The sequence below is a fragment of the Salvia hispanica genome, chromosome 2 (assembly GCF_029641045.1).
Source record: "Salvia hispanica isolate PSC_SH4W2 chromosome 2, Shi_PSC_v1, whole genome shotgun sequence".
NCBI classification, from domain to species: domain Eukaryota; kingdom Viridiplantae; phylum Streptophyta; class Magnoliopsida; order Lamiales; family Lamiaceae; genus Salvia; species Salvia hispanica.
In genome coordinates, this window is record NC_142693.1 from 2,076,075 (window position 1) to 2,094,486 (window position 18,412).

Below are 18,412 nucleotides of genomic sequence, written 5' to 3' on the forward strand. Positions count from 1 at the left end.
CCGAACTCCACATTAGTATGATATTGTCCGCTTTGGGCAAAGCCCTCACGGTTTTGCTCTTGGGGATCTCCCCAAAAGGTCTCATACTAATGGAGTAGGGCTAGCCCATTTATACACTTGCAAGTCTTGTTCATTCTCCGATGTGGGAATTGTTTTGCCCTCACAGGATGAAAATAAATTTGTTACATTCCAAAATTCTAATTGAATGAGTTAGTTAAGGTGAAGTCTATACAAATGGTAAACATTTAATGATTAGTGAGCATACTTTGTCATAACTTTTAAAAGTACCAAACTACCATTTGAAATGTTCTTAAATTCTGATTCATTTCATAATTTTAAAAATCATTCAAAATATTGTAAAGTTTGGATTTATCATATTCATTCATTCCACGACGAAGAGATCTGATCATCTAAGTGAAATGTATTTTAATGATTTCAACTAAATAAAGACGTATCCAGTGCTCAAAGAAGATATCGTTTAACTTATCAACGTCACCTACGCCTACCGTATCGAATACAATTGCACAAAAATAATTCGGCATGAGATAATTAGGAATAAGTTCAAATTTATTAGTTTTTCAACTGATTTGCAAGTAGAAGCAAAAAAAATTGGTGATATTTTCATCAATTTGCCATTTACAAAATGAGAAAATAGAAAGAAAAAAAAAAGATTCGGAAGTACAATGGCTCGGAGAGTTTGTAAAATGTAAGGTCTTTAATGGGCTTCACTACACTATATTTGGGCTCAAATTTTTATTTTTATATTTTGATAGAAAACCAAAAGTGTGAACCTTTTAAGAAATAAAGTTAATGTAGACATGCCCAAAAATCTTATTAGATATAATTCGATTTCTCCAATGGATCTAGTGATAAATTGGAGTTGAAATTCGATGGATTGATTTGCTGGAGGAAAGCTTCACGAAATACTGCCTTTAGTGTTACAAATTCTGTTTGTTAGTTTGGGCTTTTCTTTCATTTAAATGAACTTGATTCTTCACAGATGGGCCTAAAATGAATTGGGCCTGCTATAATTATAATATTTGTATTGGCCAAGGAGGGAGGGAGTGTCTGTCAACTATAAATATTTTTTGTATTCTAATAGTTACTTGTACCAATCCGGCAATGAATAAGATCGATATTTGTATAGAAATTATCACAAAAACATATTTAAAATAATTGCTATTGCATACACTAAATAGTACTTTTCGCCCACAATATATTGTTCTAGTCGGCATACATTAAATTAGCACGACCTTCTTTTTTTCATTGGACCTGCTTTATGGGCCTCAATTATACTGCTTTCTGGGCCTCAATTATACTTCCTATTTCCTAATACTCCCTCCGTCCCATGAAATATGCAACATTTGTTTTTCGCCACGAGATTTTATGTAGTATTGTTTTGTGAGTAAATAAAGAGAGTAAAGCAAGAGAGAAGAAAATGTAGAGAGAATATTGTTTCCATTTTTAGAAACGTTTCATTTCTTATAGGACCGACTAAAAAGGAAAACGTTTTATTTTTAATGGGACAGAGGGAGTATACTAACGTTTAAGAAATAAAGTTATACGCAGGCATGCCCAAAAGCTTCACGAAATACGGGCTCACGTGTTTCAAAATGGGCTTTCTTTCATTTAATTGGAATTGATTCTTCATACATGGGCCTAAAATTGATTGGGCCTTGCTATATACAGGGCCAGCTGAGAGGGAGGTCAAATAAATATTTTTTTTATTACTCTTCTCTATATTATTCCCTCTCTTACTTTATTCTCTCTCCACTTTAATTATATTAATATCATCTTTTCAAAATGAGTGCAGAAAATGAAATGCCTCTGTTACTATGGAACGGAAGGAGTATGTGTTTAGGATGAGTTAGTGGATTGTGAGAATAATTAGGGTGAAATGTTATATCCATTTTTGATAAAATGAGAACTATTATTATGGATGGAAGGAATATTATTCTACGTAGGGGCATAGCCAGGACTTTTATCATTCTATAATTTTCCTCATTTTCTTTTCTTTTTTTCATGTTGGATCTTCTTAAGATTTCCAAAATTCATCATGTATGAATACTCCTTCAGTGAAATTCAGTGTTTGATTCCTTAGCCTGTTTCACATGTCCTCGAGTGAATATCAAGTTATTCCGAGACTATCACTTTTTAAGCTCTAGAACTGCATCAAAAAGAGGTATAAGATGGTTAATGAAGTTTATCCCTTTCTTTAACATTTGGAGAAGAGGAAATTATACCAATACCATTACATGTATAGTACTATAAGATCATGAGATTTAGCAATTACTACAATGCTTACGAATGGGCTTTTGATTTATACGAAAAATTGCACCAAAGTAAATGCCAAATCAAAGAAAAAAAGATTCTTTTGACACGTGTCCAATAAAACTATAAAAGTACTGAGTATTGATCCAAGGAAAAGATTATTTAACTCTAACCAAAAGAAAGTACATTATAAAAAAATGAACTTTTAATTTGAAGATTTAGTTTAATGATCATGCAAAAACAATTAAAAGAAATAAAATGAGTATCTTATGAATTACAAGACTATAAAATCAAACATGCTTGACATACAATAGTTTAAGAATAACTGAACACGTATTCTTTAAACTAACTTTCATTAATCTAATAATCCTATGGATGCGCGAGACTCAAAGATCAATTACTATTAACACATGACATCCATTATCAAATTATCCTCTGAACAATTTTAATTGATAATTCATTATCACAAATATCTATCTTATTCAAAAAGAGACATTTAAATAAGAATAAAGATATACTATTAAAATAATAAAATTGAGGTAAATACAAATTTGGGAGAGAGGATGAGAGCTTCCACATGCATGAGTTAAGGTATAAGCTCCATTTTTGTTCCATTTCTTCTCCTACATTGAAAACATTATACTTTTGTGAGCTTGAAACATATAAAACTATTTAAATTTGAGAGAATAAAAAGCAAATATTTGACTTGCATCATCCCACAACATAAAAAGCAAATACTTACTTGCTACAAAATTCAAAAGGGTTGGCCATCGACCACGATATCCAGATGTTGATGGTGGTTGCGCCACTCTGAATCAATGCGTAGTTCCGGGCAATCTATAATACACAAAATTTCTAATTTGGTGGGGTGGTTCAATGCATCCACAAAGGGCAGATGCTTCAACTTTTTGCAACTAAATACCCGTAATTCTGTCAGAGATGAGAGGTTCCCCAACCATTGGGGCAATTCTTCTACTCCTATATTCTCCAACCATAAACTATTAAGGAGAGTGAGATTATGAATTGATTTGGGCAGCCACTCCCAATTTTCCACCCCCTTCAAATATAAGCCAGTAAGTTTGTTGCAGCATGATTGCAGCATCCCATCCACAGTCTCTGCAATGCCTACACTATCCTCTCTTGACCATTCCACACTCACATCTATCTCTAATGTTTCCAAGCTGCTAAAATCCCAACTCTCAACGCTATTAGCAGCCATCAATTTAGGAACATAAAAAATGGTCAAATATGTGAGACGAGTAGATGATTTAGCGAGGCAGTCAATTAGCATTGGTAGATTCTTTAGCCTCCTTAATCCTCTCAATTCAAGATACTCAATTGTAGGGGCCCACGACTCTAGCATTTCACACGGCAATTCCATCAGCTCTCCACACCTTTCAATGCTCAGCCGACGGAGAATCTGCTGTGATTGTCGTGCTCCACAACTTGGATTCCCAATCGACTTCAGATTCTCACAATTCAAAATATACAATCTCTCCAAAGAATTGAGGGTGTCCAAGCCATCCGGTAATTCTCTCAACACAAGACAACTTGATATACTCACATATGAGAGATTCTGATTGTTAAGGAATAAACATTCTGGCAGACATTCCAATGCCTGTAACTGTTCTATTTCGAGTGACGTTAAATGATTGAATGAAGTATTTATGAACCTCACCTTCTTCAATTTGTGCAAAGAAAGAGACTTGAGCTTAGACAAGTGGTCCAGCGTCGGGATTTCCTCAATTTCTGAGCAATCAGAGAGTGTAATTGTAATCAAGTTGGCAAATGGTACCCAAGAGCCTTGAGGACCATCACGTACTGCCATCTTCTCAGTCCATATTGGAAATCTTTTTCGTCTGAATCCTGAAATCTTCAACTTCTTCAGATTAGCATGAGGTTGGAGGCCTTCCAACACTCTCTCATCGTTCCTTTCATCTTCTCTATCATCACTCCATTCAAACACCAAATCAAATAAGTTTGGCTTTTGAAACATATTTGCTTTCAAAGCCTCTTCCTTATCACGTACCTTTTCCAGATTACGAATCCATAGACTTCCTCTGAGATTCTTCAAACATCCAAGCTCTTCAATTTGGTATCCCTTCTCTTTGCCCACTGTGAAGTGAGGGAGTGTTTGGAGATTAGTCAATCTCCCAATCTCTGCCGGCAACTTTGTATCAGAATGGATATGAAGATGCCTTAAGTTAAACATGTACTTCAATGTACTTGGCAGTTTCTCTAATTCCCAAGATGATCTTAATGTTTGCAAGTGATGGAGTTCACCAATCCATTTCGGCAACTTTACAATATTTGAATCGGAAATATTCAAATTTCTCAAATGTATCATCTTCTTAACTGAATTCGGCAACTCTTCGTTACCAAAAAGAGTAAGATTATGCAAACATTCAAAGTCTGACAACTTTGTACCAGAAGTTTCACCATGCAAGAATAATGTCCGCAAATGCTTAGCCACTTTTTTCGGAAGAGGACTTGATTCTTTGTTGAGAAACATGTATCAAAATGGAGTGCCGCCATCTTCATTATTGGATAAGACAGAGGATGCAAGATCATGCACAAGATCATGCATCACACACTTTGAAACATTTCTGTACTCATCTTTATTTGCAACTTGCAACAAAGAGTTTTGTAGAAGATCATTAAAAAACATATTGCCAACAGACTCCATGTTATCTCTTTGGTCAGGTTGAAGAAAGCCTTCGGCCATCCATAGTTCAATCAACTCATGCTTCTCAATTTCCCAACCTTTGGGGAAAACCGAACAAAACGTGAAGCATTTCTTCAGCGACGATGAAGATAAGTGATCAAAGCTTACTTTCAATATTTTTGAAATACTTTCCCTTCCTTCAGCATCTGAAAGCCATTTTTCATTGATGATGCGCCACTTTTCTTCCGATTTACCGCGAAGCACTCCCCCGACTACATTGGCAGCTAAGGGCAAACCATTACATCTTTTAGCAATCTTTCTTCCAATCATCTCGAATCTTGATGGAACTTCACCCTTTTCGCCAAAAGTTTTGACTTTGATTATGGACCAACTTTCTTCATCTGATAAGCCATTCAATTGATGAATATGAAATGGGTTAACAGTTGAAGCAACTTTTTCACTCCTGGTGGTTATCAAAATGCCATTTCTCATAGTGGAAGTAATTCCTGACATGGAATTTATAAAGTCTTCCCACATTGGAACATCTTCATTCCATACATCATCAAGAACAAGAAGATAAATTTTAGACTTGAGAACTTCTTGAAGCTTTTTCAAGATACGTTCCCTGTTCCCACCTCCATCACCAATATCTGAAGCCAATGATGAAAGGATTTTTTTGAAAAGACTGATTGGATCAAAAGTTTGGGAAACATGAACCCAAATAAGTGATCCGAATCGAGTCTTTAAGCTTTCGTGATTAAAGACTTTCCTAGTCAATGTAGTCTTCCCCATACCCCCCATTCCGACAAGAGCAACCATGGAAAAGATCCGATCATCCTGGATCTGGGTGAGCATGTGAACTAGTTTAGGCACATCATCATCTCTTCCAATGAAGATTGGATCAAGACTGACTGAATCCGTTTGAATGGAAGTATGAGTAATAGCAGCAGGTGCATTCAAAACCATGCTTTGAATACCAAGATTTGTTGCCCTTTTGTTCATACACTCAAAATTAGCATTGATTTGTTTGATTGTGTGAGCCAAACTACGACGACGGAAAATGCCATTAATTGGTGAGAAGCATGATAGTACCTTATCCTTGTCTTCGGGAGTCTTCATTTTCTTCACTTTTATGTGGAGAAGATGATAGCTGAGTTCATCCAAGACATTGTCAGCATCGAAAGCCACGGCTTCAAGCTCCCTCAACCAAATCTTGACAGCTTCTTGGGTGATGGATTTCTTCTCAGCATCTTTCAAGTAGGCTTGAATCGTCTCCAAAGTCCTCTGCAGCTGATGAGCATCTTTGTCGAGACCTCGAAGTAGAGAGTACTCTTCCTTGAAAAGGTTGATCAGGTTTTGAACAAGAACTTCAACGGCTGCTGAAGACGCTCCTTCCATGGTTTTGCAGAGACAGATTTAGAGAGCGAAAATGATTGCAAGTTTATCTTTCAAGATGAGGAATGTGTGTAAACTTGTGGATGGTATGCTAATAACATTGTCACTCCTGCATTATGATTCCGACTCATCAAATTATCAGTTATTCTCACCACTTTTGCTTTTCTTTCTCTCTCAAGCATAATGCAAAGTGATATAAAGTTATAAAAGCAAAAGGGAAACAAGTCATGCGTGATTTTTTTCTTGACTAAATCAATATTCCCTCCGTCCATAAAAAATAGAGCGATTGGTGTATGACACGAGTTTTAATATAGAGTTGGTAAAGTAAGAGAGAAGGAAAAAAAAAAAGAGAGAAGGACAAAAAGTAAGTGAGAAGTAGTGTTAGTGGATGATGTGTTGGGTTATTATTTGTTGAAAAATTTCATAAATGATTGTGCATTATTTTTTGTAGACGGCCAAAAATAGTAAATGTGTTCTATATTTTGTGGACGAAGAGAAGAGAGTATAATCTTCGTTCACAATCAATTGCACTGTATTGTATTGGTATTGGTGTTCCTTTTTTCTTTGGGCTTGTTTTTTGTTTGGGCCTCAGTTAAACTATCTCAAATTGAAATAAAAGTAGATGTATAAATATGAATCAAAAGTGGTCTGGCATTATTATGGATCAGCCATTGATTCAATCCAATTAAGCTATTCCAAAGTCCATTAGCTAGCTATCTCGAATCTTAATGGTGGTTGAATATTTGAAATAGTATCTAACGACTTAAGAAAGCAACTTCCTTTGGTAAGAATAAAATAGACCATATATCTTTGTCGGTCAATAGCTTTACGAAACATTACATCCTAAAAGTGGTGATTGGTAACTAGTTGAATTATCAATAAATTAAATTTCTACAATTGGATTAACTATTATTGATTGTATTTAGTTGTTATTATGTCAATTTTAATTTTTCTTCTTCCCATTTTAAACAATTAGAAGTATTTATAAACCTCACCTTCCCTATCCGTCCAAACAAAGACTTGAGATTAGGTAAGTGTTCTAGCGTTAGGATTTCCTCTCTTTCTGAGCACTAGAAAAGTGCTATTTCAATCAAGTACTGTCATCTCATCAGGAATCTTTTGCCTTTGAAAATCCTGAAATCTTCAACTTCTTTAGATTTGTATGAGGTTGGAGGTCTTCTAACACACTCTCATTGTTTCTTTCATCTTCACTATCATCACTCCATTCAAACCGCAAATTAAATAAGTTTGGTTTCTGAAATATATTTGCTTTCAGAGCCTCTTCCTCATAACGTACCTTCTCCAGATTATGAATCACTAGTGATCCTTTGAGATTCTTTAAACTTCCAAGCTCTTCAATACGGTAGCCCTTCTCTTTGCGCACTGTGAAGTGATGTAGTGTTTAGAGATGAGTTATCTGATTTCTTTATGTTTCAATCAAACACCAATCAACTCAACTAAGAATCGGGGCCCACAACTCTATAAAGTCTTAAGTTTCTGTTGTTTTTTTTCCAACTCCATACGTATTCAAGAAATATATAGAAAATTGGATGAAAATAAATTTTTTACATTCCAAAATTCTAATTGAATGAGTTAGGAAAGGTGAAGTCTATAATAAATGGTTAACATTTAATGATTAGTAAGTATACTTTGTCATAACTTTTAAAAGTGCCAAACTATGAAACTACCATTTGAAATGTTCTTAAATTCTGATTTATTTCATAATTTTAAAAATTATTCACAAAATTGTAAAGTTTGGATTTATCATATTCATTCCACGACGAAGAGATCTGATCTTTTAAGGGGATGTTCGGTTGATAAGACTACATCTCATAATTAAATATGTATCATCTTTGGTTCATAAGATTGACCCCCTCAACTTAATCCTAGATGGATAGTCTCGTGATAATTAGTCATAGCCTCCCTCCTCCAACTAAAATAATTCTACAACTTAATCCTCGATGGATAGTCTCATGATAATTAGTCATGACAACCGAACGCCACCTAAGTGTAATCTATTTTAACTAAATAAAGACTTATCCAGTGTTAAAAGAAGATATCGTTTAACTTATCAATGTCATGTACGCCTACCATATCATATCGAATACAATTGCACAAAACTAATTCGGCATGAGATAATTAGGAATAAGTTCAAATTTTATAGTTTTTCAACTGATTTGAAAGTAGAACAAAAATTTGGTGATATTTTCATCAATTTGCCATTTAAAAAATATAGAAAAAAAAAAGATTCGGAAGTACCATGGCTCGGAGAGTTTGTAATGTAAGGTCTTTAATGGGCTTCAATAAACTATATTTGGGCTCAATATTTTGTTTGATAGAAAACCAAAATTGTGAACCTTTCAAGAAATAAAGTTAGTGTAGACATGCCCAAAAAGCTTATTAGATATAATTCGATTTCTCCAATGGATCTCATAAATTGGAGTTGAAATTCGATGGGTTGATTTGCTGGAGAAAAGCTACACGAAATACTGGCTTACGTGGTACAAACTGTGTTTGTTAGTTTGGGCTTTTCTTTCATTTAAATGGACTTGATTCTTCACAGATGGGCCTAAAATGAATTGGGCCTTGCTATATATATACTCCATCCGTCCAAAAAAAATAGAGCAATTTGTTTATGAGACGGGTTTTAATGTAGAATTGGTAAAGTAAGAAAGAAGGAGAAAAAATAAGAGAGAAGGAGAAAAAACAAGTAAGAAATAGTGTCAGTGGAATGATGTGTAAGATTACTATTTGTTGAAAACTTTTCATAAATAATTGTTCTCTATTTTTTGTGGACGGCCCAAAATGGTTATTGTGCTCTATTTTTTGTGGACGAAGGGAGTATGGGAGAGGGAGTAAAGATTTTTAAAAATAATTGTAATTGGATAATATTGAATTTACCACTTTAACTGTCCGACTTTAGTAAAAAATAATTGAGGATGAATGGGATGCGTTAGTGGAACGTATAAAAGCGTATTACTACAATGTAGTAATTGCCAAATCAAAGAAAAAAAAGATTCATTTGACATATGTCAAACAAATATAACTTCTCTAATTTATGATTCTCTATATTAGTAAAGTTTCATGAAAGAAAACAATGAAGTAAAAGGTGGGAAACATCTTTCCAACCGTGAATTTACACAAACTGTACATATAACAACACTATACTAGTACCGTTAATATTTCTCAATTGATTTATTATCTAGGATTGAATACTAGTACCGTTAATATTCCAACTCTAACGAATTAAGAACAGTGAGATTTTGAATTGATTGGGGCAGCCACTCCAAGTTTTCCACCCCCTTCAATTGTAACTGAGTAACTGAGAAAGAATGACCGAATCAGACGAGAACGCAAAGAAATTTCATTGTGTTGTTTAAGACTCTTGTTTCAACAATTATAGACCAATCAAGTTTAAATAATTAGTTCTTTAGTATATTACCAGTACTGTAAGATTACAACTTAGTTGTACGAGCAATTAAGGTGATGAGTAGATAAAGTTTGTTCTCATCAAGAGAGTATGTTTTTCTGGATAAGATTGTAATTACATAAATAAAGTATTGTGGAAGACATCAAAATTATGAAAACACTCGAGAGAATGTCATTCCCAAACGTTTGTAGATAAATTCAGAGCTCCATCAACTTAACTAATTCCAATCCATAAAGATGGTGTAAGAGTAATCGTTCGTCAAGCATTGAACATGCTTAACAAAATTTGGACAAGATTAGCTAAACACTATTCTAAATAGTGTGAGTAAAGAAAGTCTATAATCAAATATTACTAATCTGCTTTTACAATCATGCATCCATTCATGGATTCTTTCTTAAACGGATCATACTCATGTATTCCTCATCATGTTATCAATCATTCCCTAAGTTTAAATACATTAAGGGAGGACAGAGTATTCACTACAGATGCATCAATGCATAGCAATTCAACAGGAAAACTTGTAGATAAGGACTATATAGCTAATGAATAACAAAGATACTACATTAGTGTCTGTCCATAAATTCATGTGGGATTGGAACAACATAAAACCAACCAATAATCCAAAGCATGGAAAACACTACAAACAATCAAAACCATTGAGATCATGGAGTGCTTGATGTGAAGACGATCATGGCACGTTCTGGAGTTGGTACTACGTAAAAGTAGTCTATGGAGAAATCCTACGAACTTCGATCTACTTTTCTGACTCTGTCCAACTCTGTTCTTAGCTTCAATCTCAACCTATATGGTGTGAAATATATTCAAATGAGTCATCACATCCTAGTTTCTTGAAACCTTAATTAACTTTTATTCAATACCAAAGTCTGACTTCAAAAATAATTTCCACACTAAATATATGATTTGCAACCCGAAAATGAAAAGGAAATAAAAAAACGTAAATAAGAAATAAAATTTGAAAATCTGTAATATGATGTTTTTATTCCTCAAATAGCCTCCGATGACCAAAATTCATTATGCATCAACACACCTCCAACGGAATCCTATGTTTGATTCCTTAGCCCATTTCACAGGTGAATATCAAGTTATTCCAAGGCCGTGACATTTTAAGCTCGTCGGCTGGAACTGCATCAATAAGAGGTATAAGATGGTTAATGAAGGAGAGGAATTTAAAGCACTACAATTACATGCTTAAGAATTTAAATTTGTTTGGACTTTATAATATGGGAAATTGAACCAAAGTAATTGCCAAATAAAAAAGATTCATTTTACATGTGTCCAACAAATATAACTTGTCCCATTTATGATTCTCTATATCAGCAATGTTTCATGAAAGAAAACAATGAAGATAAAAAAGGTGCACAGCTTAAAGAAAAAATTTTTAACCCTGAATTCACAGAAGCTGTACCGATAACCTAAAATTGATTTATCTAAGATCGGATGGTTCTATCTTGAAATTTTTCCAATTTGGTAGTTTTGGAAATTCATGTAAAAAACTGCAGGCAAAATATAAAAAACAGAGCGGGATCCATTGCTTTGTATATTCTCTTCCTAAACGGATATGAAAAAATGATACTATTACTTACTTGCAACAACTTTCAAACGGGTAGGCCATCGACCTTGATTCTGAGATGGGGATGGTGGCTGCGCCAATCCGAATCAATAAGTAGTTCCGGGCAATCATTAATGAAGAGGTGGTTCAATGCATCCACAGAGGGCAGACGCTTCAACTTGTTACAACCACTTAGATATAATTCTCTTAGAGATGAGAGGCTCCCCAAACGTTGGGGCAATTCGTCTACTCCTATATTCTCCAATATTAACAATTGAAGAACAGTGAGATGTTGAATTGATTGGGGCAGCCACTCCCAATTTTCCTCCCCCTTCAATTTTAACACCATAAGTGAGTTGCAGCATCTTCGCAGCATCCCATCCACAGTGTCTGCAATTCCAACACTATCCTCTCTTGACCATTCCACACTCACATCTATGATTAAATATGTCAAGCTGTTAAGATCCCAACTCTCAACACTACCAATACTAGCAGCCATCAATTTAGGAACATCAAAAATGGCCAAATATGTGAGACGAGTAGATGATTTAGCGAGGCAGTCAATTAGCATTGGTAGATTCTTTAGGCTCCTTAACTCTATCAATGAGAGATACTCAATTGTAGGGGCCCACGACTCTAGTATTTCACACGGCAATTCCATCAGCTCTCCGCAACAAGCAATCGTGAGATCACGGAGGATCTGTTGTGATTGTCGTGCTCCACAACTTGGATTCCCAATCGACTTCAGATTTTCACAATCATCAATAGACAAACTCTCCAAAGAATTGAGAGTGTCAATGCCATCCGGTAATTCTCTCAACACACGACAATTTGATATTTGCAAAGATGAGATATCCTGATTGTTAAGGAATAACCATTCTGGCAGACATTCCAATGCCTCTAATTCTTTTATATTGAGTGATGTTAAATGATTGAAGGAAGTATTTATGAACCTCACCTTCTTCAATTTTTTCAAAGAAAGAGACTTGAGATTAGGCAAGTGCTCCAGCGTTGGGATTTCCTCAATGTTTGAGCAATTAGAGAGAGTAATTTCAATCAAGATGGCAAGCGGACCCCAAGAGCCTTGAGGCCCATCACGTACTGCCATCTTCTCAGCCCATGTTGGAAATCTATTTCCTTTAAATCCTGAAATCTTCAACTTCTTCAGCTTAGCATGAGGTTGGAGGCCTTCCAACACACTCTCATCGTTTCTTTCATCTTCTCTATCATCACTCCATTCAAACACCAAATCAAACAAGTTTGGTTTTTGAAGCATATTTGCTTTCAAAGCCTCTTCCTTATCACGCACCATCTCCAGGTTACGAATCATTAGTGTTCCTTTGAGATTCTTCAAACTTCCGAGCTCTTCAATTTGGGAGCCCTTTTCTTTGCCCACTGTGAAGTGAGGGAGTGTTTGGAGATTAGTCAATCTCCCAATCTCTGCCGGCAACTTTGTATCAGAATGGATATGAAGATGCCTTAAGTTAAACATATACTTTAATGTACTTGGCAGTTCAAATATGTTCCTGATTGCTCTTAGTGTTTGCAAGTGATGGAGTTCACCAATCCACTCCGGCAACTTTACAATATTTGAATTGGAAATATTCAAATATCTCAAATGTACCAATCCCCTAATTGAATTGGGCAGCTCTCCATAATTACCAGAAAGAATAAGATTATGCAAATATTCGAAGTCTGAGAACTTCGTACCAGAAGTTTCAAAATTCAAGAATAATGTACGCAAATGCTTAGCTACTTTTTTCGGAATAAGACTTGATTTTTCTTTGAAAAACATGTATCGCAATGGAGTACCGCCATCTTCATTATTGGATAAGGTAGAAGATGCAAGATCATGCACAAGATCATGCATCACACACATTGAAACATTTCCATACTCATCTTTATCAGCAACTTGCAACAAAGAGTTTTGTAGAAGCACATTAAAAAACATGTCGCCCACGGACTCCATGTCATCTCTATGGTTTGGTTGAAGAAAGCCTTCTGCCATCCATAGTTCAATCAACTCATGCTTCTCAATTTCCCAACCTTTGGGGAAAACCGAACAAAACAAGAAGCACTTCTTGAGCGACGGTGAAGATAGGTGATCAAAGCTCAATTTCAATATTTTTGAGATATTATCACCTCCTTCACCATATGAAAGCCAATTTTCATTGATGAAGCGCCACTCTTCTTCGGACTTACCACGAAGCACTCCCCCAACTACATTGGTAGCTAATGGCAAACCATGACATCTTTTAGCAATCTTTCTTCCAATCATCTCAAATTCTGATGGAACCTCACCATTTTCATCAAAAGTTTTGGCTTTGATTATGGACCAACAATCTTCATGTGATAAGCCATTCAAAAGATGAATATGAAATGAGTTAACAATTGAAGTAACCTTTTGACTCCTGGTGGTGATGATAATGCCATTACCCTTTGTAGAAGTAACTCCCAATATGGAGTTTATAAAGTCTTCCCATTTCATAACATCTTCATTCCATACATCATCAAGAACAAGAATATAGGTTTTACCCTTGAGAGCTTCTTGAAGCCTTTCTAGGATATTATCTCTGCTCTCAACTGTATCACTAGTCTTTTTAGTCAACTTACAAAGTATTTTGTTGAAAAGGCTAACTGGATCAAAAGTTTGAGAAACATGAATCCAAATAAGTGATCCGAATCGAACCTTTACCCTTTCATGATTGAACAATTTCCTAGTCAACGTAGTTTTCCCCATACCCCCCATTCCCACAATAGCAAGGATGGAGAACATCCGTTCCTGTGGTAGAGTTTGGGTGAGCATGTCAACTAGTTTAGGCACGTCATCATCTCTTCCAATAAATATTGGATCAAGACTGAACGAATCCGTCTCAATGGAAGTATGAGTAACAGTAGCCGCTGCATTCACAACCATGCTTTGAAGGCCAAGATCTAATGCTCCTTTGTTCATACACTCAAAATCCGAATTAATTTTTTTGATTGTGTTCGCCATATCACGCCGACGCAAAATACCATTAAAGTATGAGAAGCATGACAGTACCTTATCCTTGGCTTTGGGAGTCATCATTTTCTTCAATTTTTTGTGGAGAAGATGATAGCTGAGTTCATCTAAGACGTTGTCAGCATCGAAAGCCACGGCTTCAAGCTCCCTCAACCAGATCTTGACAGATTCTTGGGTGATGGATTTCTTCTCAGCATCAATCAAATAGGCTTGGATCATCCCCAAAGTCCTCTGCAGCTGTTGGGCATCTTTGTCGAGACCTCGAAGTAGAGAGTACTCATCCTTGACAAGGTTGATCAGGTTTTGGACAAGAACTTCAATGGCTGCTGAAGACGCTCCTTCCATGGTTTTACAAAAAGAGATCTAACGGAGAAAATGCTTGTAAGAATGTGGATGATATTGATACTCCAATTGTCCTTCACACCGTGACACCGCTTATACAGCAATATTATAAACGCTACACAGCAATATTACAAACACCACAAAGCAATCTATAGATTGTTGTATAGTGTGTCGGATATTGCTGGATAAAGACCAGCAAATTGCTGACCGTCTTTTTCCAGATTTTTTTTTTGCCACATGGCAGCTTATTATTCATCCACGTGTACAAATGATTGGCTAGGAATGGTGGTATGGTGTTATTTTAAGGGGTGGTGGCACCCTAACATGCCCCTATATATATATATATATATATAGGGATGTACTAAGATAACAACCCTCTTTATTGTAACACCATACCACCATTTTAGGCCATTGGATCTAAAAATCGTGTGTTTGTCATGCTGCCACGTGTAAAAACACGGAGGGGTAAAATAGGAAATTTCTAATTTTACGTTACCAGATTGCAGTGTTGTTAATTGAATATTGCAGTCTTACCACAACAATATTGCAGTTTACCACGACTGCAATATCTAATACAGTAGACTGCAATATCTAATACAGTAGACTGCAAACCCGTGTTTTTTCACGAAACTTAATCCTAGGCGTCCATAGATGAGATCTAACGGACTATATTGGTGGTATGGTATTATCATATCTATGGTGGCACCCTAGTGCGCCCCTATATATGGGTGCCACCATAGATATGATAATACCATACCACCAATATAGTCCGTTAGATCTCATCTATGGACGCCTAGGATTAAGTTTCGTGAAAAAACACGGGTTTGCAGTCTACTGTATTAGATATTGCAGTCTACTGTATTAGATATTGCAGTCGTGGTAAACTGCAATATTGTTGTGGTCAGACTGCAATATTCAATGAACAACACTGCAATCTGGTAACGTAAAATTAGAAATTTCCTATTTTACCCCTCCGTGTTTTTACACGTGGCAGCATGACAAAGCACACGATTTTCAGATCGAATGGCCTAAAATGGTGGTATGATGTTACAATAAAGGGGGTTGTCATTTTAACACATCCCTATATATATATATATATATATATATATATATATATATATATATATATATATATATATATATATATGGAGATGATCAAAATAAGTATGTGTTTAAATCCAGAAATGCAGCCCAAATCTTAGCCTAGGATTAGATGATCTAATGGTCAATAATTAACCAAAAATACGGAAGGTCATAATTAAGCAGTTTTAGGTCATATTATAAGATTTGAGTTTATGTCATGTTAAGATCATTTTGGGAGATTTGGGCTGCATTTTTGGATTTAAATGCATTCTTATTTTGATCATCTCCCTATATATATATATATATATATATATATATAGGGGTGTGTTAGGGTCCATACAGCATCTTAGTGTAAAACACAGCACAAATCACAGCCCTTGGATCATTAGATTGGATGGTTGTGATTTGTTACATTATCATACTAAAAATCTACATTATTAGGCGAGGTACATTATTAGACTAGAAATGTACATTGTAAGACTAAAACTGTACATTTCTAAACTAAATGCTACATTATTAAACTAAATTGCTACATTATTATCCGAGCTACATTATTAGTCTAAAATTCTACATTATTAGATGACACGTGGCATTAATCTAACCATTAGATCATATGATCCAATGGACTGCAAGTGTTTTGAGTTTTACTTATACTTAGCGTTCTGACCTGAATACATCCCTATATATATATTTATATATATATATATAGGGGCGCACTATGGTGCATAAGGCAAATTCTGTCAAAAATCAAAGCAAACCTCAGCCCTTGGATCCTCAGATTAGATGGTTGTGATCATAATACCCGAGATACATTATTACACTAAAAGCGTTACATTATTAACTAAGCTACATTATTATTAGACTGCACAATCTACATTATTAGACTACAACGTGTTACATTATTAGCCGAGCTACATTACTAGACTACACGATCTACATTATTAGGTGACACGTGGCATTAATCTAATGGTTACATTACAGGATCCAATGGTTGAGATTTGCTTTGATTTTTGACAGAATTTCACTTATGGACCTGATCACATCCCTATATATATATATATATATATATATATATATATATATATATATATAGGGGTGCGTTAAACTGACAACACTCTTAAAATGACACTGTGACAACACGCTAGACTGCAATATTATATATGCTAGACTGCAATAGTATAAACGCTAGACTGCAATCTATTGCAACCTGGAAAAATTGCGGTCTAGCATATTGGATATTGCAATCCTTGAAAATTTATCTTGAGCTTGCCACATGACAGCTTATTATTCGTCCACATGTACAAATGATTGGCTGGTAATGGTGGTATGATGTTACAGGGTTGGTGAGGATTAGCAACGATCGTAAGCAATTTTGGTTGAAATCTCTAAGTCTCTATTTCATACACATAATAGTAGTAGTTGAAATGAAATCTATATACGAAACTACAAAAAACACATGACACATATATAAATAAGATAGGGCAATCCATCAACAGAAAATGGAAAATGAAATAGTACTTACTTGCTGCAGGATTCAATCGTTTAGTAATGAAATTGCTCTCTCAATCTCTCTGATCAATTTCAAATATTGAGAATTTGAATTTGAGGTAGCAAAACAAGATAATCTCAGCAGGGCATCAATTATTGAAAAGCTAAAGCTAGTGGGTAATATAAAATTATAAGTTGAAGAATCTTGTTGGACGACAGCCCACAGTTCTATCTTACAACTACTAGTAGTGGTCATTTTTTTTTTTTTTTAGAAAACTTTTACTATTTGTCCTATAGTATGACAACTTGCATTTTTTATTGAAAAAATAAAGGATAATTTAAAGCGCAGGATCCTAATCAATAGTAGTAGTATTTATTAATTAATAATATTAGAATTATATAGCGAGTCTTAATTAATACTTCCTCCGTTTTAGATTAATTGATTCCAAAAAATTATGGAATCAATTAGGTTAATTGACCTATTTCTCTTTTGGTGAAAAATTGTAACTATGTTCTCTTTCATAGTAGTATATTTTATTTTGTCTCAAGCTTTATTTCTATGTTCTACTACAATCTCTCAATTTAACTACAAAAATACTATTTTCGTTTAAGATTAATTGTTTTAACAATACAACTCATAGTAAGTTTGTTCATATAAGGGTTTCAATTCATAGCACGATTACATCAGAGCTGCATTTATTGAAAAGCTAGCTAGTGGCTAATTAAAAACTAATGACCTTAAATTAGTCATTATTTAGCTTATTAGGTCTGTCCGAGACGGCCGACCATGATATTAAGGGAGGTTGCTTTTAAATTTTTTATTCTTTTAGATGTTTGATTTTTTCATTAATCGTCAATTAAATTTTATTTGATCTCCTTTAGATTTTATTAATTTTCAATAAAGGTGACTTAACTTGTACACGCATTTGGACTCAACCTTCCTTTTTCTTTGGGCCTTTTTTTCTGGGGCTCAACTAAACTTCCTCATTTTTCATATCTAGAGAAGGAAATGAGATTGGAGGTATACATATGAATAAAATAAGTGATCCGGATACCTTGTCACGTAGTGCATCATGTGGCAATATGTCTAGACAACTAAATTGTGATGATTAAATCAATTGAAAATTACATAAGAGTGTGAAATAAAAGGGCAACAATATAATG

The 18,412-nt window shown here is 34.8% G+C and overlaps 3 protein-coding genes across 3 annotated transcripts; all 3 read right to left on the bottom strand.

Annotated features, from left to right (window-relative positions):
- Positions 1–2,669: 2,669 nt before the first annotated feature.
- LOC125201322 (putative disease resistance protein RGA1) lies at positions 2,670–4,783 on the bottom strand. Its single transcript, XM_048099383.2, has 2 exons — positions 3,014–4,783; positions 2,670–2,894 (listed from the first exon to the last, which is right to left on the bottom strand). The coding sequence occupies exon 1, from the start codon at positions 4,781–4,783 to the stop codon at positions 3,026–3,028; it is 1,758 nt and encodes a 585-aa protein (XP_047955340.1). The 3' UTR covers positions 2,670–2,894; positions 3,014–3,025.
- Positions 4,781–6,334, bottom strand: LOC148931371 (putative disease resistance protein RGA3). The gene has a single exon (XM_089065662.1). The coding sequence runs from the start codon at positions 6,332–6,334 to the stop codon at positions 4,787–4,789; it is 1,548 nt and encodes a 515-aa protein (XP_088921788.1). The 3' UTR covers positions 4,781–4,786.
- A 3,925-nt stretch (positions 6,335–10,259) lies between these two features.
- LOC125201323 (putative disease resistance protein RGA1) lies at positions 10,260–17,435 on the bottom strand. Its single transcript, XM_089065661.1, has 4 exons — positions 17,283–17,435; positions 11,366–14,698; positions 10,810–10,904; positions 10,260–10,562 (listed from the first exon to the last, which is right to left on the bottom strand). The coding sequence occupies exon 2, from the start codon at positions 14,678–14,680 to the stop codon at positions 11,378–11,380; it is 3,303 nt and encodes a 1,100-aa protein (XP_088921787.1). The 5' UTR covers positions 14,681–14,698; positions 17,283–17,435; the 3' UTR covers positions 10,260–10,562; positions 10,810–10,904; positions 11,366–11,377.
- Between the last annotated feature and the right edge of the window lie 977 nt (positions 17,436–18,412).